General features: G+C 45.0%; 1 protein-coding gene across 7 annotated transcripts in view; it reads right to left on the reverse strand.

Annotated features, from left to right (window-relative positions):
* TMCC1 (transmembrane and coiled-coil domain family 1) overlaps positions 1-24883 on the reverse strand; it is a 105102-nt gene that overhangs the window by 56930 nt on the left and 23289 nt on the right. The window contains exons 1-5 of one of the 7 annotated variants that reach the window (XM_042880979.1): positions 17969-18017; positions 16593-16675; positions 16433-16482; positions 5528-5584; positions 2068-2309 (exon numbers count right to left, since the gene is read on the reverse strand). In XM_042880979.1, the coding sequence (XP_042736913.1) occupies positions 2068-2268 (201 nt within the window). In that variant the 5' untranslated portion in view covers positions 2269-2309; positions 5528-5584; positions 16433-16482; positions 16593-16675; positions 17969-18017. The other 6 variants (XM_042880978.1, XM_042880986.1, XM_042880977.1 and 3 more) reach the window with 6 other exon arrangements.

Below are 24883 nucleotides of genomic sequence, written 5' to 3' on the forward strand. Positions count from 1 at the left end.
CCGTCATCCTTTGGCAAGAGCCAGATGTTCCTCCAGACACTACTCAACTTTGATCAGTCATAGCTGAAGCTGGTTAAACATAGATTGACAACTTAAGCACACATCTATCTTTTGTAAAGTTATAAGAAAGCTTCAGGACGAGGGTGGGGAAATGATGCATTTTAGATGATCACTCCATAGCCTTTTATTAAAAAAAATATATATATATCACACCATATAGAAGCACAACTGCAGAATGTTACATAGAGTGAGCACTAGCAACCCACTGCATTTGAAACTGAATGCTGTTATGTAGCCAGATGTTGAAGACTGATATTTACCTTGTAGCTGTACACGTGTAAGAAAGTGCAAAGCCAGAGCCAGTACTGTCTCAGCTTGAGTCTGTGTACAAGCATGTCAAATCTCTGACGTAAACTGAATCTTGTATGACTAGAGGCCCTTGCTGCTAGCTTACAAAAAGTTCATGACTGAGTATTGCCATTGCTTTGGCTTTTAGTTGGTTCTGCTAAAAATAAAAAATTCTTGCTCTCATTTTAAGATTCCCCCCCCCTTGCTCACTCTTTTCTTTCCCAATTCTACATGGGCCTACACAGATAGTAACATTACTAAAACATCAAAGCTCAGAGACATGTCAACAAATGCTGTCAGCACTCCTGAAGGGTTTGTTAGGATTTTATCTCAAAGTCCACCTATGCTTTTCAGGATGGGTGTCAGGAAGCAATCCCAAATTAGCGCAGAGGTTGTCTCAGGTTAAGGGCAGAGTGTGAGGTGCAAGTCTGAAAGCAGCAGACACACTTTGGATGATGAGATAAAGAGGGGCTATGCTGAGGTGCATCAACTTCAGTTCCATGGCCTTCCTCAGCCTCGTGACAAAGGGTTCTCACATTGCACACGTATCACAGAGATGCAAGGGCCACTACTAAAGGAAAATGTGAGCACTTTCAGAACAGCATCCCCTCCTGCACGTACACTGAGACATCACTTGCAATAGCGCTTTGTAAGTAAGCAAGCATGTTTAAAATCAAGTATATCAGATCTAAATGAGCTAAGGTTGTAACCTGACAAACCAAAACAGGCTGCCATGCTTCATAACTCAAGTTGCTGCATTTGGATACAAACTTGGAAAATTACTGGCTCTCTTCAAAGTTCACCTGAAACAAAGGTCATGAGTCCAATCACAATGAAAAAGAGCTTGCAAGGAAATAAACCTGAAACTAGTATAAGAGCTCTTTTGATACAGTTCAGACACAAAGTTAACCGGTTCTTGGAGAGCATCCACTTTTCCCAATTATATCACTATTCCTTTTCTTTTAATTGCTGTCAGAACAGAAATCTCAAAGTTAGACTCTCAATGCTCCTTCCAAGAGGAATATTTACACACTAGATCACAATGATAAGCCACAATTTGAAGATCTTGCAAGCACTTCAGATAAACAGATCTGGGAAACATGAAAGATTAAGACAAATACTTCTACTTGATATCATCAGTAAACCAATACACATAACTTTGCAAGAACAAGTCACAAAACAGAGACTGTCATTTTGGCAAAGGCTCATTTCAGCACAGCAGTAGGGCTGACTGACAGATTTGGCCACCCTGACATCGCAACTCAGTTACCTACTGCAGCCACCATCCCCAGAGCCTCTCTACAATGTGAACAAACCACTGCTCCATTTGCTCAAACTGGAATTCCTCACTTTTAGAAAATACACAATAAAATATGAAGGGAAGAAAAAAAGTCACATCAGTTGCAGGAAATAGCTGCTAAGAAGGACTACTCAGGCTGCTGCTCTTCCCATCATTCCTTGCTTGCCTGCAATGCACCATCTGACCAGCTTAACATGCTGCAGAAGTAGTCCTCATTTCAGCAATCAAATAAAATAAGCACCTGCCATGTGAGAAAATGACTAATGCTTGCATCTTTGCTTCATCACACGCAAAAAGATTTTGAACACAGTAGTAGTTCAGTTTGCTGAAAGACACTTGCTTTTAAAAACAAGGTTCAAAAGTCTTAAGAAAACACACAAGGAGATGATAAACACCAAAGGTAAATCTGAGTAACTTACTGCTGCTGTGGCCTCCTCTCCACCTACACAGACAGAAGAAGCAATCTCCGTCACGGACAAGTTCGTGGGAGCATCTGTAGTGGACGACGATCTGGGACGACCTGATTGCATATCTTGTGCAGACCTCCTGTTGATCTGGGGACTTCCTTTGGGAGGCTCCGTCTTGCCCCGCCTGCTGTGCAGGCTCGTCCCTCTCTTCATCTTAGGTGGCACTCTGATCTGCTGAAGCACTCGGTTCAGAGCTGTAGGGTGGGTGGAGACACCATCAATTTCAGCGCAGGCGCTTTGGCTTTCCAAATCCATGTCAGACTCCAAATCAGCCTGAACTTGCTGAACATCATGTGGAGAAACTGACGACCTCCTGCGCTGATGCTGGAAAAGGTGCTTCAAGCCTTGACCAATCACATTAATGTTCTCCAAAGCATTATGGGTTATTTTGGATAATTTTTGCTCTGATTCATGTTGTTTTTTGGTCTCTTGATCTTGGGATTTGCCTCCAGGATCAGGGTCATCGCACAACTGTTCACTGCCAGAGGGCTCCATTGATGACACCCCACCGGTTAATTTGACTATTCGTAAATAAACATGTCCCCTGTCTTTAAAAGGCTTGTGTTTGTTTTAAAAATGCCAAGATTGTCAGCCAATTAGGTGTGCAATTGCTTCAAGAGTGACTACACATGCAGCTGTGCCACGGTGATCTCATGCTTATCTAATGTTAAACAAAAGAGCCATTATTACACATCCATGCAGAAACTAGTGGGTTAAAAAAAAACAATGTACAAAACATGCCATTAACAAAACAAATTTATCGGTTTTCCAAGCATCCCTCAATCCTGGTATTAGTTGCATCTAAGGCTGTGTGCAGAAGCCAAAGCTTGTATGAGACAATTCATTTATTGCCTAGGGGAAGAAGCACAGCACAAAGTGAAGCAAGAAAGGCTTTCTTTTAAAGAAAAAAAGTCTACAAAAGTGGGGAAGGAGGAAGGGAAAGAACAAGGGGTTTTTTTGTTATTAAGAACACAAAGCCCACAGTAGTATGTAACATAACGTGAAGTTACACTTTCATAGAACATGTTAGACTTTTTGGCAGAATTAATTTTGTTCCTTATCAAAGGAACATGCTTCAATCATAACATCTGTCCTGCCTACCTGATTTTCCTGCAGAATGCTTAACTCCACAGTATTTGATAAATGCAAGAAGACAGAACATTTCCAAATCAGTTAACCATTTATCTCCAAGCAGTAAGAAATGCCTTATTGCTGCCAGCATCTATTGATTGCACTGGAAACTAGACAGGAAAGTCAAGCAAGGACAGGCAAGTGAAATGGTTTCAATGGGCATAGTCCCATCCATAATTCTCGGAGAAAACAGAAACTCCTTTTTAAAAGAAGATCAAGGAACCCTTCTGAATGGGCAGAGAATGCAGCACCACAGCGTGTAGCTCAGCCTCCACGGCAGGGAAAACACGCAGGTTTTCTCCAGAAGACATCAGCCTCCCCTCCTCACATCAGCAGAGCTCGGAAAGCAGCTGGTTACACTACTGTGCAACTGAGAACTTTTGTAACAACACACTGCTGGAGAAGTACAGCAAGGAATGAGGAAGGAAGGAAGGAAGGAAGGACACAATATCTGAGTTTCACATTAGCACCATGAGATCACGTGCTCAGAAGCTGATCGTTGTTTTCTTGCAGGAAAACACTTTGGTTAGGCTTCTATAAAAATACAGAAACTAGACCACAGAAGTCAACTCAATCTTGGCAAAAGGCAGCCTGTGCTTTAAAAAACATTTCATGTGAAATGGAACGCATGCTTGGGATTTGAGAACATCCGTTTGCATTTTGAAGCAGCTGCAGAAATACAGTGCACTGAGGCTACAGCTGCAGAGCTCTCAATTTTGTACTTCTGAAACCCAACACAATGGGTTAGAACAGATGTTCCAAGATGCTTTTTAAACTGGCATCCAAAAACATCCAAGAGCTGCATCACACTCCCTTCTGCTTTTTATTCTTTTCCCCAAACATCACTGCATTAAGTTGGAGGTGAGATGACGTTCAATAACTACAAAGCAAACCACTGGAATCTTACAGTATTTTAGCTGAGCACTTTGAAACCACGTTAAAAGCACCAGTTAAAATATATCATCATTTTAATCAATAACCCATTTAAAGGCAAAGCAATAAGCTTCACCTCAGAAGAAAGTAAAAATATTTACCCACGTTCACTGTGGAACTGTGGCAGAATCAAAAGATAACCACCAATCTTTTATTTTTACATACATAATGCCTTAGGTGATCAGTATCACAGTTGGATTTTTAAGCTCTTTCTTAAGTTACTTCTACTTTTTTCTAACGTAACTGATTCCCATGAAGTTGAATCTCATGTTCCTATTCATTGGTTTTGAGAAAAAAAGGCACAAATAGATTTTTCTCATCACTCAGCAGAAAGAAGTGAACAAAATTCAAAACAAAAAAGCAGTTAAGTGAACAAAACTCAATGGCTAAAAAAAGCAGGAGTCCCAGAATTACTTGCCGTACGAAATACAGCCTTGACAGCTGACCTGTAACTTTCCATTCTAGCTAACTCTCTTGGCATTCATTTTTCAGTTTGGTCTCGCAGAAAAGCTGTAGTTCAGAACAGATTTCCAACATATTCCTCACTCATCATTTTTACTTTTACTATCTACCATATGCTTTCTATGCAGATTACCACTGGCAATACTATTGATCTAAAACAATATCACCTCTAACTGAAGTTCCATGCATTCATTAGCTGCTGGAAACCATCAACTGCTCCAATCAGCTCTGTTTCAATTTACAAACTCACCTGAAACAAATGAGCCCAGTTAGTTCACAAACGTGTCACTGCCATGCCCATGTGTTCTGTGAATGATTGCTGACATTACACTGACTCATGACTCAGAAGCTCCTACAGAAGCTTTGTGGTCATCTGCTCACATTTCCGTATGGTGAATCTGTTGCGAGTCTGAACAAAGCTTTTCAAAGAGCATTTCTGGTACGAAGGTCCTTAGAGCTACTTATTTGTACTAGTACCTAGCTTTGCAGAGAAAAACATTTGCTTTACTCAAAAATGAGAAGAACTGTGAATCAGCAGAATAAATTAGCACATCTATTTGCAATAACATTGAATCCTTATGCTTGCTTTCAACTCGTAACAACTCTGTTCTATATTTGAGGGAAAAAAAGCAGTGCCTTCAGGATGAAGCTCAGCAACACTTCTCATTTGTATGAGCATACAGTACATCAGGGACAGTTAGTCGTTCTATACCCACAGTCACACTGAGCAGATCACATAACATGGTTCCCTCCCAGAACATGCCCATACAGTCTTTCACTTGTGCAGGTATTTCACAGCAGCAGTGGGAAAGAAACAAAGCAGTTAAAAAGGCGAAACTGGTAAAAACAGTATGAGATAACTATGAATATATAAACTAATACTTGCCTCCATCACTTGCCCTTTAGCATGGCTGACATACAGCAGTCCCTCCACTGAACAAAACTGCAAAAAGAAATTGGACATGAGATGCAATTCTTGAAAATGGAAGGAAAGATGTACACAAACAAATAAAGTGAGCATGGTTCCAATTTATATATATATATATGTTTTTTTAATTTAAAATGTAACTGTGTTTGGAAGCCAGGCTATTTAAAACTGTTTCAGCTAACTGAAGGGATACCAATATAACTGAAATTAAAACTGGATCTTACAGGATAACTGAGAGGTTCTTGGGAAGGCACATTTTCTCCAGGGATTTCTGGCCAGCTGTCAGAGCTGGAAGCAAGCTAGATTTCAGGGCAAAGCCTCCAAGATCAGGCTGATCTGTACCCATTTCACTTTCTCCTCCTTTTCAGTCACCCAGATGCTCCGGGCACAGGTCAGAAAGGCTGCTCTTGTTTATCTTGAGTTTAGCCAACAGGATGCAAAGCTGAGAGCACCGTGAAACACAAGTGCCTTTCACTGTGCTGTACAAGAAACCTTGTTCTACGTGCTCTGTAACCCAGGCTGAACTACTGCTGTGCCTCACAGTGATCTGCCAGGAGGCAAAAACCAGGCAACACCCACTGCAGCAGCACCTGTGCACCGTTCCTTCACAACAGACTACTGGAAGCCACACTGTTCCGGCAAACATAATTCCTTGTATGGATATAATAAAGGGCCCCCTGCACACTGAGCATGAGCACAAATGAGCAGGAAAGGATTTAGAAATCCAAGCCCAGCTGGGCAAAGCACACCCTTCCCACAGACACAACCCTGGCTTAGTTGTTCTGTCCCAGAGTAGGAAGCACGGTATTCCCAGGGCCACTTTGACACACTCCCTGCTCCTGTGACAAGCCCACAGTCAGGACGGATGCTGGCTGGAGGAACACAGGAGCAGACGGTGTCAGCAGGGAGCAAACACATGGCTCTATTTCTGCAGCCAGATTCCAGAAGAGCCACAATGCTAACACAGTTGATTTACCCACGTTTTCCAAAGGAGATTACTTACTCAACCAGTCACTGCCAAGAGCAACGTGCCTCACAGCACAGCTGCCCAGCAGGGCTCCTCCTGGGCTGGTGCTGACATCCCTGGTCCTCATAAAATCACCAGAAGATGAGCACAATTTTTGGTGTGTGAAGGGATATTTCTCTATAGGCAAATGAACTCTGTTGAAATAACTCAGAGCCGACTTGTTTGCAGCTGCAGAGCTTGCTACAGATACAAAGCCTATGCAGAAACTGGGAGAAAAACCAGAGAGCTCAGGGAAGAAAACAGAAAAGATTCTGTCTTCCAAAATCGACTATTAGTACAATATTTAAACATCCCTAGTCCTTAACACTGATATTCAAATACAATTAGCTAAAGAACTCTCACGTTTATTTTATTTCATAAACAGGCCAGGTTCATATCTCATCACACAGCTGGAATCCACAGCTGGCAGGGATCTTTCATAGCAGATTCTTACCATCTCTCCTATTTGGAGAAAGAAAAGTATTTTTCTGCTGCTTCCAGGGAAGAATGACTTCTACAAAGATACAGCCAAGCTGACTTTGAGAAATCCCACAGTGCTCAGCCAAACTCATCCTTAAATAGATTCTGTATCAAGGCAAACAGTTTCACCAGAAAGGCTGATGGGGCAGTAGTCACATAATGGTAACTGGGAACCATGGCAAGTGATTTATATCCATGGAAAGGTTAACGTATTTTAGAAATATCATTGTTCAGCAGCAACAAGCAGCAGGGTAAAAACAGACACAGAGCTCTGAGCTCAAAAGTAATGCTGTCAGCAAGAGGAGCTCGGGGGAAACCAGAATGGGTGCAGTATTCTGGGGAGGGTTGGACAACATTTGAAGAGGAAGACAACAGCAACAGAGTGATAGTTTGTGCAAAAAGAACAACTGGATAACAGCAAGACAAAACAACACATGGAGAAACCAGCTTCATTTATTTAGATATTATGATTGGACAAAATAATCTTTAAAATCTGAGAATGAAGAATTTGGGAAAAGTGCAAGAAAAAAAAGTAGAAATTAAATTTAAAGTTACAGCTGAGATGGCAGCAGGAAAAACTTAAGGGCCAAAAACCAACACTGTTTTTAATGGAAAGAACATCAGCAGTTTTCAAGACAGTTCCTCCTCCAAAATTCCTGCCAGAAAGGATCTGGAAAACTATAGCTATAGGGCTGCCCCTCACCTGGCCACATTCCTGACACTGAAGGTACTCTGTGTAGGAAAGTAAATGGAGCATGGTTGAAAGAGCAAATTGAAAGGCAGGAACAGGATGATCAGCACAGTAAGCAGTCCAGCTGGAAGAAGAGGAAAAACTGCTCAGGGTATGTGTAATATAAGCCAAATCTCTGTTGAGGCTCTGTGCCTGAGAGCTCAGAAAAGGCAACAGCCCAAAGCCAGCTACGTTTGTGAAATGGTGCTCAGCAGCAGGCAGCATCCCCCAAGGAACTGACTGAATTAATTCGACAGCTTTGGATAAAGAGCCAAACAGAGCGATGGGAGGCACTGGGTGAAGAGCAACTGCCACTGCAATAGGAGCAGGGGATGCGGGGCACAACAAGAGACCTACTGCCAACTGTACAATGCGACAGGGCAAAACCAGCATAGTAGGATAGCAATAGGTTTTACTGATTTGTGTCTAACAATTTTCCTAAACCCTGTAACCTATTCCCAGCAGTATCCAGATGCCAGCAAGGAACTCAGCTGAATGATGCAGATTCTGCTGCCCTTGCTTTCCCTTCTCACACCACAGATGCAGCAGGAATGCAGCCTGGTGGCTGTACAGCCTCAGCCACTGACATGTGGGCTTAAAGTGGTAGTCAGTCCTGTTACAAGGCTTTCAGCATGTCAGCCTGTGCCTGATGTTTTCCTACATGCCAAATATGAGCCTTCCAGCAAGCTGAAGGAGAGAGCACTGAGGGTGACACTGGTGAAGGCACTTTTAGTGCCTTTTATGTATTTTTAGATGGAGAAAAATACTTAGATTCTTTTGAAAGTAATGCATAGAGATCTCACTCCTGAATAACTCAGAATGAATTTTATGAATACATACGTATGTTTATGGTGAGAAGAACTAAAGTCAGCTGACACATGCGCTACAGATGATCAATATAATACTGATCAATTAATTGACCAGTAGGCCCACAGCTTACACAATAAATCACCTGTTACTTGTATGAGTACCAAACAACACCAACTCACTCCAGCACACCATTAATAAAACAGCAGAGATGCTAACTATGCCTGTGTGTGGGTTACAGCTGTGGAGCAATGTATTAAGATATTCAGAGCAAATACAGCATCACTTCTGAGCCCACAGAAAACATGTGACATACAGTCCTTCTCCTTGGGTCCTCGCAGGCCTAAACCCTAAACCAGACAGACAGTCCACCCTGGTTTGCTAAGGGCGACCAATGGCAAGAACCTCCCTGAGGTCTCACAGAAGGCACTAAAAGCCATTCTCCTCTGGAGAAGAAGTGGGGAGAAACACACCAGAAGATGTTATGCTTCAGCACATCCCAAGTAGTCACCACTTCCACTCCTTGCACTCATCAACTTTTCAAATGCTTCTGCTGCACAAAGGTAACACGGCCACAGATCTACCAGGAGGTGATCTATCAGCACCATGCTCTTCTCAGGTACACAGCCTGATGAAACTGCTCCTGCCTCTGGCTTTGTATCTACTGCTGCTCATCCACAAAGCTAATGCAGTTTTCTGTTCCTCAAAGCTCAAATATAAAGATTCTCTTTAGGTAAGAGAATCTGTGTAACCCAAACGTAATTTTAACAGACACCAAACACCCTTGACAAGCAACAGATATCTTCTGCTCCTCCCTTAATTAGAAGACATCTTCCTGAACACGCCCATGCTGGAGTCAAACATTCTCAGCACCACCCTTGCACAGTCCCTAAATTACTGCTGAAATACACTGCTGATTACACTGAAAGCAGCACTGCTCATTGGTTGCTGCTTATATGAAGATCAACAGCTGTTCTGCAAGGGTAGAACTTTATAGGAAGGACAACACACATGAAAGTAAAATACATAAGAAGTCACAACTAGGTCATTTTTCTCATTTACAAGGAAGCTGCATTGGCTCAAGGAAGTGACTTTTTCAGGAACGCTTCCACTGCTTTGCAGCATCACCGGTTGGTCCCGGAATCTCTTCCACCACTCGGAACATTCCGTCATCGAGCTCAGGCAGTGCCTTAAAGCTACCAAGCAGAAGTCAGGACTCCTCCAAAAATACCAACTGCGCAGAGGTACCAATGCCTATACGTTCTGGTTTTGTATATGCTAAGAACTTCACACAGAAATCAAAACAAATATTGCGGTCTGCAGCCCACAGCTCGTACACCTATCAGAAAATTTCCAAGAGCACAGCGCTGCACTCTGTAATGATCGGACTGTGTGGCAATGGCACTGGTTCTGTAGTCCAGCAGTTTGTTGCTTTTCCTTCTAGGAAGTACTAACTTTCCTTAAAGCATCCCCATGAAACTTCACTGCACAGAAAGGTGATAGGTTTAACTTCCTATAGCACGTGAGTGCTTCACGTGCGTACCCTTGGAGCGCTACTGCATTATGTTGCATTACTCCTACTTCCCTACTTTGCAGATAAAAAAGACAAAGGTCAAGCAGCTGCCTTAAGGTTATCTAAGACCTTTGGAGCAGAGCATCAAACCAGCTTTACCCTTAAGATTAACGCCACATCTACATCATCTCTCACTGCTGCCACCTTACAAATTGCTTACGAGCACGTAGCATTTAATACTTACCTGGAGCCTACCACAGCCACTGCAAGGCTATTTTCCCCTGGATTTAATAAAAATCCATGTTTCAAGAAAGTTAAACCAAGGTTAACGAAAGACTTAACTAGAGTACTCTGTTTTCCCAACATTCCCAACTATATACATCATCCACACAAAAAAAGAAAAAAGATAATAAGATGTGTACGGATTTAAAAGCTCAGAAGCAACACTGAAAATACAGCCTGCAGGTACTTTGCAAGAAAAAAAGACCTTTATGGATCTGGGCATACACAAAGATTCTTCAAAAGCTGGCCTGCTCTACAAGATGTGAAAGGAAACTTGCCTATTTCCCAACCCCATGCTGACATCCCACCACACCATTAGTAGTAGGGCTGTCTACAGAGCTGTGATGTAAACCAAAACAAGAAAATTAATTCAAATCTGAGCAACACAGGGCTGGGGAAGACTGGCCACATTGCTGGCTGTAACGAAGGGAAGCAGTGCAGAAACACATCACAATTACTCCTAAGTGGTGTTACCAAAAGACTTATATTTGCAGTTACAGCCAGAGCAGCTGGAGACATGGGATTTTGCATCATCTTCAACAAGGACTCACCAGAAGTAATTTCTTTTCACAGAATCACAGAATTGTAGGGGTTGGAAGGGACCTCCTGAGATCATCGAGTCCAACCCCCTGCCAAAGCAGGTTCCCTACAGCAGGTCGCACAGGTCGGCATCCAGGCAGGTCTTGAACATCTCCAGAGAAGGAGACTCCACCACCTCCCTGGGCAGCCTGTTCCAGTGCTCCGTCACCTCACTGTAAAGAAGTTCTTGCGCATGTTTGTGCGGAACTTCCTATGCTCCAGTTTCTGGCCATTTCCCCTCGTCCTGTCTCCACTCACCACTGAAAAGAGTCTGGCCTCGCCATTCTGCCCCCCACACCATAGATATTCATAGACCTGGATCAGGTCCCCTCTCAGCCTTCTTTTCTCCAGGCTGAACAGACCCAGTTCACTCAGCCTTTCCTCATAGCAGAGATGCTCCAGGCCCTTCACCATCTTTGTGGCCCTCCGCTGGACTCTTTCCAAGAGATCCCTGTCTTTTTTGTACTGGGGAGCCCAGAACTGGACGCAGTGCTCCAGATGAGGCCTCACCAGGGCAGAGTAGAGGGGGAGGATCACCTCCTTTGACCTGCTGGCCACGCTCTTTTTAATGCACCCCAGTAAGCCATTGGCCTTTTTGGCCACAAGGGCACACTGCTGGCTCATGGCCAACCTGTCGTCCACCAGGACACCCAGGTCCCTCTCCGCAGAGCTCCCCTCCAGCAGGTCATCCCCCAACCTGTACTGGTGCATGGAATTATTCCTCCCCAGATGCAAGACTCTACACTTGCTTTTGTTAAACCTCATCCGGTTTTTCTTTGCCCAGCTCTCCAGCCTGTCCAGGTCTTGCTGAATGGCAGCACGGCCTTCAGGCGTGTCAGCCAATCCTCCCAACTTCGTATCATCAGCAAACTCGCTGAGGGTGGCCACCATCCCCTCATCAAGGTCATTGATGAAGATGTTGAACAAGACCGGACCCAGCACAGACCCCTGGGGGACACCGCTGGTTACAGGCCTCCAACCGGACTCTGCACCACCAACAATGACAAAGTTGATATTCAAGTACTGCATTTTGTAAATAAAGAAACTACTCTCCTTTTTGAGAAAGAGTACAGAAATACTAAGAAAATATTTAAAATGGTGAGTTTTCAAAAAATAAGAGAGCTTGGGATATGAAAACAAAGAACAAATAAACCAGATTACAAAAGAGAGGCATTGGCTAATATTATCATTAGCAAAAAGTCATTTCTTCATTAGATATCTGCACACGCTCACTATTTGAAACCAGAGATTACAACTGATTAAAAGAGCAGCCAGGATCTGCATATTAAAAAACATACAAATGAAATAGCACACAAGTAATATATGTCTTGTCTCTCAGCATTCCAGCAAGGAAGAGATGACAAGCGTAGTGAAAGCAGTGCGAGGCACACAGCCCCAGAGGGGCACTCAGCTCTGCTGGAGCCCCAGGATGATTGAAGGCCAGGAGTTAAGGTGTGAAGCTTTAGGAAAAGGCATAAAACACAAAATTGCCATCTCCACTGGTTTTCTGGTCCCTTCTCAACTTAGAAATGAGGAGAGCTCAAAACCACCACAATAAAAATCTGCTACAGTAACATGCACTCGCAAACACATTCCCTTTAAAGTGCAGCCTTAAGCACTGCTTGTCAAAGTATGCCACAGTTCAGTATCAAAAGGAACTGCTTTAAGTTGTTATAATCAATTTTCTCTGTTGAAGGGACACACAGTGGTAGAAAGTTCCAATTTCAGTGTGGCAGAGGCAACTGTTGCATCGGTGTGGTTGAAGACCATCTATGTCCGGAATTTCCTTCATAGGCTGAAGCCTGCACTGAGCGCAATGCTGAGAGCCTCCCTGCAAATACTGAATTATTTACAGGAGCAATTTGAAAAGGACTAATCCAGACTGTTTTAGCTTCCCTCTTGTCAAAAAGTTCATACACTGGAACCGATTTCATTCACAGAATCACAGGGTTGGAAGAGACCTCAAGGATCATGAATCTCCAACCCCCTGCTGCATGCACCAACCCCCACATTTAATACTATCCCAGGCTGCCCAGGGCCCCATCCAACCTGGCCTTGAACACCTCCAGGGATGGACGGGGCATCACAGCCTCTCTGGGCAGCTGCTCCAGCACCTCACCGCTCTCTCTGTAAAGAGTTTCCCCCTGACTAATCCAATCTAAATCTGTCCAATCTAAATCTCCCCTCCCTCAACTTCAAACCATTTCCCCCTGTCCTGCAGTTATCAACCCTTTCCAAGAGTTGATTCCCCTCCTGTCTGTAGGCTCCCTTTAGGTACCAAAGGCTGCAATGAGGTCACCCCGCAGCTTCTCTTCTCCAGGCTGAACAAGCCCAGCTCCATCAGCCTGTCTTCGTAGGGGAGGTGCTCCAGTCCCCTGATCATCTTCATGGCTCTCCTTTGGACCCTCTCCAACAGCTCCCTGTCTTTCTTGTACTTTCTTGTACACTTGGACACAGTGCTGCAGATGGGGCCTCATAAGAGCAGAGCAGAGGGGGACAATCACCTCCTTGTCCCTGCTGGTCACCCCTCTTCTGATGGAGCCCAGGACACCATTTGCCTTCCGAGCCACAAGAGCACGCTGCTGGCTCACGTTAAGCTTTTCATCTGTCAAGACCCCCAGTCCTTCTCCACAGGGCTGCTCTCAAGCACCGCTCCTTCCAGTCTGTAGGGATGCCTGGGATTCCTCCAGCCCATGTGCAAAATTCTGCACTTTGCCGTGTTGAACCTCATCAGGTTCACCTTGCCCACCTTTCCAGCCTGTCGAGGTCCCTCTGAATGGCATCCCTTCCTTCCACCATGTCGACCGCACCGCTCAGCTTGGTGTTGTCAGTTCCTTTAAGTATCTCTTTCTGAGGCCAGTTATCCTCCTATTACCCACTCTTGCTATTGGCATTATCTCAATCAGATGTTCCACACTCTGGAGGAATACATTACTGGGCCATGCCAAGCATTTTGGCAGTAACTTTCCACCAGAGAAAGGAGGTGTGGTAGAGAAAATTCAGAGATGCTCCTTCGTTCTGCCAGGAGATGCTGCTACTACGTGTCAAAGCTGTCTCAAATGTTAGGAACAAGTGAACCACAAAGAACGGAAAAACAGCTATTTTCATCCTGCTTCCCAAGAGATAAAAGGTTACAGCACAGCTATTTCAGGCACTACAGAGACTGAGTCAAAAGAATGGGTCAGAAAGAGTGCCTCTCCTTGCTTCTCCCAGCTCATCCACCTGTGACAATGCCAGCACAGAGGACAAGATTTAACACCTCTAGTTCTACAAACAAAGCTTTATCACAGGCTTGGAGTTACAAGAGGGTTGATACACGTTACAACAGTAGGCTTGCAAGGAAAGAGATCTACCAGCAAGCAGGCTGCATGTGATTCTAACATTTGTCCTTCTCCCTGGGTTTTGGAAAGCATCACATTCACACTGACTTGTGGAAGATGAACAGCTGACCTGATCTGGCACAGACTGGTAAGATATTCCTCCCAGTGACTCAAAACCAGCATTCCTTCTCTGATCTTTGAGCAGCATGGACCTGAAAACTTCTATTTTCTAAAAGCAAGCCATTTGGTGCAGAACAATCACAACGCTTTTCCCACTGACTCAGCTGCTTTTGCTATCAGCCATGTGAAAGTTTTCCACTGACTGAATTAAAAAGTAGCAACTTTGTTATGATTTAGTTTTTCTTTAAAGTCAAACTGGTAGCTTACATTACTTCATCACTAAAACCTCACCATTTAAGTCATTAATGAAGAGGCTAAACAGGATTGAACACAGTGCCAAACCCTGCAGAACTCCACTAGCAACAGGCCTCCAGCTGGGCCTTCCCGCCACTGATCACAATTCTCACCAGCAGTACAGCAATTAGATGAGCAGACAACAAGTAGGATGGCAAACAACCTCAACATTTCTCATCCACCTCAGCGTTCACATATCTAGTTTGCATTTCCTCAGTTTACCTATGAGAAAGTTAAGGTAGACAGTTGAAAGCTCTACCGAAGCTGAACCAATCAAATCTACCAAGCCAGTCATCTCTTTGTAGAAAGGTGCCAGGGTGGTTAGGCATAATGACTAATAGACATAATCACCTTCTTGTTTTTTTAACATGCTTGTAAACTGTTTCTAGCTATTTATTTGATCTCCTTTCCCAGAACAGAGGTGAGCTGACTGACCCACTCATGGTTCTCTCCTTAAAAAGATTCCTTTTGGAAGATGGGTGGAACTTGCTTTCTTCCTTGCTCAGCACAGCCCTCCCAAGATAACCAACAGTGGCTTTGCAGCGGTAACAGCCAGTTCTCTTATTGCTCTCATGGGTGCATCTCAATAGGTGCCACATTGCTTATATGTTCCCTAGCCTGATCCTCCCCACCTGCACAGTCTTTTCTGCTTTCAGCTTTCCCACCACAACCCTGCTGCTGGACTAGCTCAAGACTGAATCTAGATGTTATCTCCACCCAAATCTCACACCACATAGGATCACAATGGCCACCTCCCTCGGAAAGGTTCTTTTCCATCAAAAATGCTTTCACTTCACTGAGTCAGTAAGTCCCACCATAACAGACTCTGAACAGAAGTCGTTCCTTTTCCATTTCTCCAATCTTAACTATTACTCAGACTCACTGTAATGTAAACTCTACCACTTTTCTTTACTCAGGGACCAAATGATGCTATTCATCACTGCCACCACTCACCCACACAATCAGGCACTTGTTCAGCTCTCTCCTACTGGTGGTGATTTACCACCATTAAGCCTCCATGGGTCTGAAGCTTCTATTGCTCTCAGGAAGGCCAACAGTCTTTCTGCTCCCCATTACCATACCCAGAGATTATAAAAAGCATATTTATTTGTAACAGGATAATTTCTATGGCAACTAACCTCCAGGAAAATCACAGCCAACAGCTCCAGGATGAAAAACTGGGCCAAGGAATTTACTGAGGGAGACCGATCAGCACACGCAGCTCTGAGAAATACTGAAATCTGCCAAATTTCTCTCTGAAGAAACTGTAAGCGTAGGTGTCTGCAGAATTCCCATCACAGCTCATCTCCTAAGTTGGACCAATGACACTACCACCCAGCTCTGTATCTCAGCCTTTTAAATACTTTGAAATGTTTTAGTTACCTTTCAAAACAGCATTACAGCAACATTTCTCCAATGTACACTAATTCACCTTTCAGACTACTTACGCCAAAAGAGAAGTAGCATGCTCCAATTCTTTGTAATAAGATGGTTTTCTCCTTACACATCTTCCCACCATTCCTCTTCCTCCAACACACATTGGCCACTTACTGCACGTAGGGAGCCCAAGACCCAATCACTTGTGTTCTGCCCAGACAGCACATTTCAAGCCCTTGTTCATTGCCACTGTTGAACAGACTTGCACAGGTTCACTCTCCAAACATATTTGTTATTGAATTCAGTAACACATTTTGATTACCCATATGTTATGAGATACAAAAGGTATACATACCTCAGCATTGCTCAGGCTTGCTCATCTCCTTTGCATAGATGTGGTCATAGCTATAATCCAAACATTTTTAGTAAAGATCTAGAAATACTTTAGAAATATATATTCCATGAGAAAGAGGAAAGTCAAGGGAGGGTGGGACATAGCATTTGTTGGCTCCTACATTTGCAGACAACTGCATTCAGTAGCGTGGGTCATCTTCACAGCAAGTCTTGGCAACACAGCTTCTTCATAAAGGACAAAGACCTGCCGAAATTAATAAGCACCATAAGAAAAAAGCATTGACACCTGATCAGCAACAAAACACCACTGCAAACCCATCTCCTTCAAAGAGAAGGACCTACTCTGACTTGAAGCAGTGAGTTTCTGTCAGCTTTGGCACATTTAATGTCAAGAGACTGTTTCTAGTATTGTCTCCTATTCTGAGTAGTGCACCCTAATAACTTAACTCAAAGAGAAAACACTTGGAGCACCTGGGTTAAGCCTGACCATAAGGGAGCACACAGCCTAACATCACACTGCAGAGCGCCTGTATTTCAGCATACAGGAACACGCCAGCAGTTAGAATGGTCGTTCTACCATTCATTCATTAAAAAACTGGACTGAGATACAATAGAAATCCTTAATTCCTACTGTTTGTTATAGGAATCCCCAAGCAGTGAATCCAGCCCTACACACCACGCTGCTCCCACCATCCCGCTCAGCACAAATCCCAGCACTGCTCACAGTGTGAGGAGGGCAGAGGCAGCTCACAGCAGCAACACCTGCAGAGGGAAGGAGCTACACAGCCATGGGTGCACCTGGATTAGTGCTGCCTTTGGTCACTGCACCTTTAACTATGACCAAATAAGACACTGACAAAGCTCAAACGAGAAAGCTTCCTGGGAAAAAAAAAAAACAAAAAGCCAAAAGCCCACAAAAACCAAGCAATTGTATGGGATACGCATGGCAGGGAGCACACAAGAAAACGTTTGTTTTTCTTTTGTTTGCTCGTTCTGAAATACACTGGCCTCAACGTATTCCTCAGCCCACCGCACGCCGAGCAGATTCCCGCACCCATGGCACAGCTCAGCGGACGTGCACAGAACGAGCGGCCAGTGGGCCCCCCGCCCCGGACGGCGCAGCGCGGGACCGGCGGGTGAAGTAGCGGAGCGGGGCTGCGGGCGGCCCTCAGCTCCTCGGCTCCTCCGCAACGCTGCGCCCCCACCGCGCACAGCGCGCCCCCACGCGCGGGCTCCGCTCGGCCGCCCCGCGCCTCCGGCTGCCCACACGCACAGCGAGGCCGGGAGCGACGCGCGACGCTCCGGGCAGGGCCCTCCCGCACCGCTCCCCCGCCGCGCCGCCCCCGCCGAGCTCCCGCGGGCAGGAGCCGGGGAGGACCCAGCCGGCCGCGAGGCGGCGGCGGCGACGCGAATGGGCGGCCGAGCGGCGGAGCCGGAGGAGGCCTCGGCGCCCGGCCCGGCCCGGCCCGGCCCGCGGAGATCGGCCCCGCCACGCGGCCCCGGGGAGCGACGGCGGCGCCGCCCGCAGGTCACCCACCGCCGAGCGAGGCGCCCCCGCCGCACCGCCGATGGCCGCTCCATCCCCGCGCGCCGCCGCCGCAACGTTCGCCCGGGCCGCGCGACGTCAGCGCGCAGCGCCGTCGCCGTTGGAGGCGTAGCGACGCGCGAGGCCCCGCCCACATCGACCCCGCCCCCAGATGCCGCTTGAGTTACGTGCTTTGTCGCGAGTCTCCTGGAGAGGCCCCGCGCTGAGAGCCGGGAGCGCGCGGCACCGCCGAACCGAACCGAACCGAACCGAACCGAACCGAACCGAACCGAACCGCAGCGCCGCGTCTGCTGCCGCGGATCTCCCCGTGCTGCCGCGCTGTGAGCAACGATTCCGCCCGGTATGATTCCGTTCTACAGAGAAGCTGGAGGGCTTTCTCTTGTGAGCTGCAATGTGACCGGTGATGGAAGTAACAACAGAAAGTGCCCTGATAAAACAGCCACTGCTGGAAGCAATTTAGAAGGGTAAAAATTAAGCCTCGTTTTCCTCAGAAGTCAGTTGGAATAATTTCCCTTTAAAATCAATGGAGTCATTTTAATTAAAATACTAAATCACAAAACGCAAGCAGGATTTTAGGGCCAAGAATCAGCAGGCAGTAAAGTGCTTCAATGGAAATCTTTCAGGCTAAATGCCAGAAGTCTGGGAATGGTAACAGAGCTTTGCTTTGAATTTCTGCAGGAATGGCTCCTGACTCGGAGTCACTGATGACTACATAGATTTATGGGCAACTCACAAAACCCCAGAAATTGCTGCAGACAGTGCCATGCCACATCACATCACAGCATTGCTGCGACAACTGTTGATGTTTCAGCCAAGCTCCAGGTAGCACAACATTCCTGCACTTCAGGCTGGGCTGGGCACCGCATCTCAAACCCACCAGCATACACATGGCATCTGCAGGCTATGGGGAGGATGAAGTGCACCCAGCTGCAAAGAAGCATGCTGCAAAATATGAAGTGCTTACTGCATTGCAATGAGATTACTGCCCTGTGCTGGAAGTAAACAGACTTTCAATAAACCACTAAGCCACCTTCAGCTGCAGAATGACTCCTAGTGGCTCACACAGCAGAGCACAGTTTCCCAAGGCAAGGGAGAAAACAACCCTTTCATTGCCAAACAGCCTCTTGGCTCTCTTCTTCTTGCGTTAAAGTAGCAGGAAAGGACAGCGATGCTTCAAACGGCTACAACAGCTTGGAATGTCTTTAAGGGTACAACCCATCCAATTTCAGCACACCGATACATCAGAGCTATAATGTATCTCCAGTTGGGTATTGGAGGGCCAGTAATTTGACCTTCTGGCTCCTGTGAATAAACTGTTACAACTGTGCTCTTGTGCACGAATACTAGAGAGTCTTCAATGAAATTACAGCTTGTTACACCTTGAAAGGAGTATTTTACTCTCCAGATGAGAGTGCAATGCAATAATACAATGAAAAATAATGCACTTTCATTTGCAAAGCACTCTGTCCATTGTAAATCCAGCCTAGGAAGTTAATAAAACAAAAGCAATTAATACAGTAATAAAAGTGCAACCTTTTCCATCTGGCATTTTCAAACAAGTTAGCCTCAAATCAATGCTACAGACACAGATAAACACGACCAACCCTGCCTGCAGGTTAGATGCTTCACTAGAATATGTGCTATTGAGCTGAAAGAGTTTTTCTCAAACACTGAAGCCTACGGCCTGTGAATGTGCAAAATATCACCCACTTGTCTTTCACTACAGAGTCAGGAAGGACAGCAGATAACCAGCTAAGGATCTAAGTAAAGTCATTTGGTGGTTTTTTTTTTTCCATTAGAGGATGTTGACAAAGCAATGAGTTACTGCACTAATTTATCTGCTGGTGTGTCTCTTTGGTTTCAGTAGAATTAAAACCATAGATGAAGGGACCACTAGACTAAAACCACTGTGGGCCCCACAGAATGAGAAGGAGAGTTCACTTCTGCACGGCCATATTCATTTCCAGAGCACTAGGCATGAGGAAAACGAGTAGAGGAAGGAACCGTCTTCCTAATATGTGTACGCACATCCCCTTTTGTCAGCCCTGGCAGAGCCCTAGTAAACTTTGTTAGGCTACAATCTTTACAGATAGTTTCTTGAATGGCTCAACTTCATTTTCTAGATAGTGGTGAGATGCAACAATATAATGAAGAGCAATTGACTGATTTTCAAATGGTTTTGCCTCCTGTAAGTAAGCAGGACCTATACTAAAGTTCCAAATTTGAAGTTACATCACTAGTATCAACAATTAGAAATACAGATCCACTCTCTGAGGCTCTCCAAACAACGTAGCTATTGCAAGTGAAGCCACCAGCATTACTAACTTACTGATGCTGGAAGAGCAAACTTACAAACTACTGAGCAGTTAAGGAAAAGAAAGTCCTTTTTCTGCCTAAGAAGGCCCTGTCGGGGCCATCTCTGGATTCACTAGCTAGGAAAGCAAATGCCAGATATTGACAACAAGCAAATAGAGACCAGAAACATGTGAATGAGAAGTTCACAAGCCAAAGATGACTGGCAAATATCCCAAGTCACTTTCACATGTATTGCTGAGGCAGCATATAACAGCATTTGCACATTTCAAGGAACAGGGAAGGAAGGGGAGCAGCAAAACACATCTAGTAGAAGGTAATGGTTCCAGAGTATGTAGACAGTATTAAGGGGGCACTGATAAGAAAAGCCGACACGATAGTTTAATAAGGAAGGGATGCTCTGAAGGGATTAACACTCAGTCATAAAAAGCAATGAAGAAGATGAACGTGGGGCCTAGAACGCACTGCTTTTGCCCACTTCCAGGGAACGTGTTCCTTACAGTAGTCCCGATAACTAAAAGCCAAGGGGATTTGTGAAGTTGGACCACATTTTTGTACCCAGGTTTGGGCGCTCCAGGACAAAAAAGAGTCAATTGAAGGGCCACAATGATGATTAAGGGACTGGAGCACCCGTAATTTGAGCAAAGGCTAAGAGAGCCTAGTCGAAGTGAATGGATTCACTACTAACTGAACGGCGTGACTGCAGCCAGCGGCGGGGGAGAGTTTCCTGCGTTTCCAGGCATGGGCAGTTAGAAGCCTTGAAAACAGGTCCCAGTCCAGCGCACCCTCAGCATCACAGCTCCCACAGGAACGCCGCAGGCCCAAAGCACATCTGACTGCACCTCGCCCTGCATCTATACGTGCTGCCGGAGCACGTGCTGGTGGGCCCCAGCGCTCCTCAGAGAACCAGGATAAAACCCCGGAGCTTTTTACTTCCCCTTGGAGAACAAAGAGCTGCTGCAGGATGAGCACAAGCGGGTCCCGGTACATTCTTTGAAAAATTCTTTTGCTTTATTTTATCCAGGAGCGCCGCCTCCTGTTCCCGGCCCCTCGCTGCACGATGCCGCCACGGCCCCGGCCAGCCGCGTCGCAGGAGGAATTCTGTGAGCTCCTGAAGTCTCAACGAACCACAAAGCCCCTTCGGTATTTCAGGCCCCGCAATTCGCCTCCACCACAGGCGGTAACGGCCACGCAGCACACGGTGTGTGACCCACAGCCGCCTTCCGCGGCACGAGTCCGGGACGCGCTCGGTGCTCGAAACGGGAGGGCACCGCGCACCCCGCGTTACCTCGAGTAAGGGGGGACGAGGGGCGCTGCGGGGCGGAGCAGCCATTTCATCCCACTTGAAGGAGCGCGTGTCCTCTCCAGGCGGCCGCCAGGGGGCAGCAGCACCCCGGAGCCGGCAGGGCCCGGGGCGCGGAACGGACTCGCAGCGGGCATCGATCCGTCACGGCGGCAGACGTCAAAGGCAGATGCAGATATTTCTTAGACTCCAAATGTGTAAATGTGCTAAAAGGACTCAAGCTGATGGAAGGGATCAGCAGTTATCTGTCTAAACTTTCACACAGACACGGTTATATTAGATCTAATATATACTAATTTACAGCAAATGTTGCTTTCCCTGTTACCACGCCTGGACAAAAGATGGGATTTGTATTACCATGTTAGTATGAAAATAAAATCAGGAAAACACAACTCCTGAGAAAATGAAGAAGTCCCGAACAAAACACACACCCTTGTTCCACAGCTTTAGAATTACTGAGCTTTGTGACTAACCAAAGCTAATAGTCTCATCATAGACAGGTTCGGAAGTAAGGTTAGCGGATGTTTGGCACTGTAAGGCCAGTTAGTGAGAGCGCAGCGCACTGCTCTGCAAACGCAGCTTCAAGTCAGCCCTGCCACATGCAGCTCCGGGCTCTCCACCCCCTGATGAGCAGCTGGCCTCACTGCTTCCTGACAGCCTCTGAATAGCAGAGGGGAGCACACAGAAGCAGGCCACTGAAGACATTATTGATCCATTCACTAGAACGAGACATCCTAGAATGATGATGACCAACCACAGGGCTTACTTACTCAGAAACAAAGGATCAATACTCAGTATGACAGCTTGGGAGCAAAGATTTGGTGCCATAAGTTTTCTCTCCTTATGACAGCGAGTACTAAACAACTTCCAGTTCTTACATACTGAGAGAGAAAAAACACATTTACATTTTTCAGTGTAAATAAAGCTTACCAGGTCTGCCACCTCACCGAGATGAATGCAGAGAATGAAGTCTGTGGAGGACAGTAAGTGGATACAGCATACTCAATTACTTTTCCCAGGGACTCAGGGCTCCTAGGCTTCACAAGAAAAATACAAGGCTGGTGTATATACTCTCCTTGTTCAATTTACTGGTAAGAACCTTTGTGAGAATGAAACAATATTCTTACAAGAAGCAGCCAACTGTAAAGGGAGTATTTTATGAGAAAAGCTGGGAGCACAGAAAGCAATAATCACGAGGTTGCAAATTTTAATGACTAATTTAAGTTTAAAATTGCCTACATAATGGCCATATCCTAGGAACTTTAGCCCATCAGATCTTCTCAATCCTCCTATGTAGCAAGAAATGTGAAAGCACAGTGATAAAAGCCAAAAGAAGCAATAAAATCTGTAATTTCTATTTGTGCTGGAGATCATGAAGTGTCTTTAAATAAAATATCACTTAGTCAATTTAATTGCTTCTTTTTCTATCAGCTCCTTATGCTGGTCTAATATCCTAGCATTGAACCTGTGTCCATGGATGCTAAACTGACTTTCTCTTATGTACTTAGTTGGATGTTGAGGACATAAAATTTGTTTCTGGTGTTGTAATCAAGACTTGCCAACAAAGAAATTTGTTCCACACAAGGTGCTGCTGAATCAATAGGTAGAAGGCTGAAAGGAAATGTAACCTACCAGGGAATAAAGACACATTTTGCAGGAACAATGTGTTGTCATTAGGTGTGATAATTGGGCAAATTGTGGCGTGATCTTAAAAGTCTCTGCTGGCTGTATTCCTTTGAGTGCATTACTCAACTAGGGGAAAGGTACATTAGATACGCCTTACTTCGTTGTACTGCTGAAGTGGAGCGCAGGTGTGGGAGAACAAACAAGTTTGCAATCCTTGCTTTGCAAATCAATTCTTAATCACTCAAGTTCTTATTTCCATACTAGATTCAACTTGTTGATACTTATTGCAATTTGCAATTTGGCAGCTTCCCTTTTGTAGTTCAAATGGATAGCAGAGATTTTTTTAAAGCTTTTAATTCCTAGCATTAGTGCTTATGATTTATTTCAAGTAAAAATGAGTAGTTATAATGAGATACCCAACCAAAGACTGGATTAAGCCCTGCTGAAAAGTGAAGCAGGCAGTGTACCGCTCCATTTCGCATTACCCTCGCTAGGGATTTACACTGTTTCTTTTGCACTTTTTTTCCTCCCCCCCCAAAAAATCTACCCTTAGAAATTATTTATACCATCCTCACATTGCAAAAGGAATGTTATCAAAGCAAAAACAGTGCACGAAGAGAATTTAGATTTTCTTCTGATAAAAGAATGACTGCTAAAAATGATTGCTTGACATCCACTCAGATAACTGGCATGCTGTTTTCAGATGCCTAATAAAACAGCTCTGAGAGGGAGTTCATCAGCTCTTAAGAGGCAACTCTGAAAAATCTAAGGACAAAAGAAAGCAAAGACATTGCAGTTTGAAAACTAGCTGTCCCCTTCCAACATGATTAACTGCCTCCTTGGTCGTTGTGTTACTTGTGAGGAGGAAGAAAGAAAGGCTGGGATATGAACTACTTGCAGTGCCATGATCCATGTCAAAAATAGAATCAGAATGGACATCTCCTTCTGCCTGTAAACTACGGGGTGTTTGAGATGCACTTCCAATGCTGCTGTTTCATTTACTTTTCCTCACTTTACCCAGTGATGGACTGCTTTTCAGGGTGGGATCCGCACTGTCAGAGAATCTGGCTTGAGGTACAAACCACAATTATGATGTGGGTAGCACTATCATAAAAATTTCCCCAATTTCCCATTTGTGGAAATACTTATTAAATTTAATGCTAATGCAACAATAATATTTACTACACGCTTCACTGCTTCTTCATAGTTAAATGTAATTGAATTATGTTCCAATTCTATGTGGAAGCATCCCACATGAAGAACAAAGTCATAGAACAGACCCAGCAGCCCTGAAATTCTCTCTGGCAAGGAGTAATTAAATAAGCATTTGGGATCTTTCTTTACTAAATGAGCAGATAACAATCCCTACCTTTAATAAAATAAGCAAAGAACATAGCACAGTTTGTTGCAATCCTAGAATTAATTGCACCATATAAATGATGGTGACCAACCACAGGGCTTACTCAGAAACAATATAAAAATATAAATATAAAAACCATATAAACAGGTCTTAATACACCAGGATGAACATAGAGTAAAACTGTCAGTCTTAGTCCTGGGAATGGCTAGTTCCATGCCAAAGAGTCCTGACTCTTCCTTTTTCACATGATCACTATGCTGAGCTGAATCCGCTGGAGCCCAGCAGTCACTACAACTTGTGTGTG

This window comes from Lagopus leucura, unplaced genomic scaffold, assembly GCF_019238085.1.
Source record: "Lagopus leucura isolate 7727_CA_CO unplaced genomic scaffold, USGS_WTPT01 Super-Scaffold_100028, whole genome shotgun sequence".
NCBI classification, from domain to species: domain Eukaryota; kingdom Metazoa; phylum Chordata; class Aves; order Galliformes; family Phasianidae; genus Lagopus; species Lagopus leucura.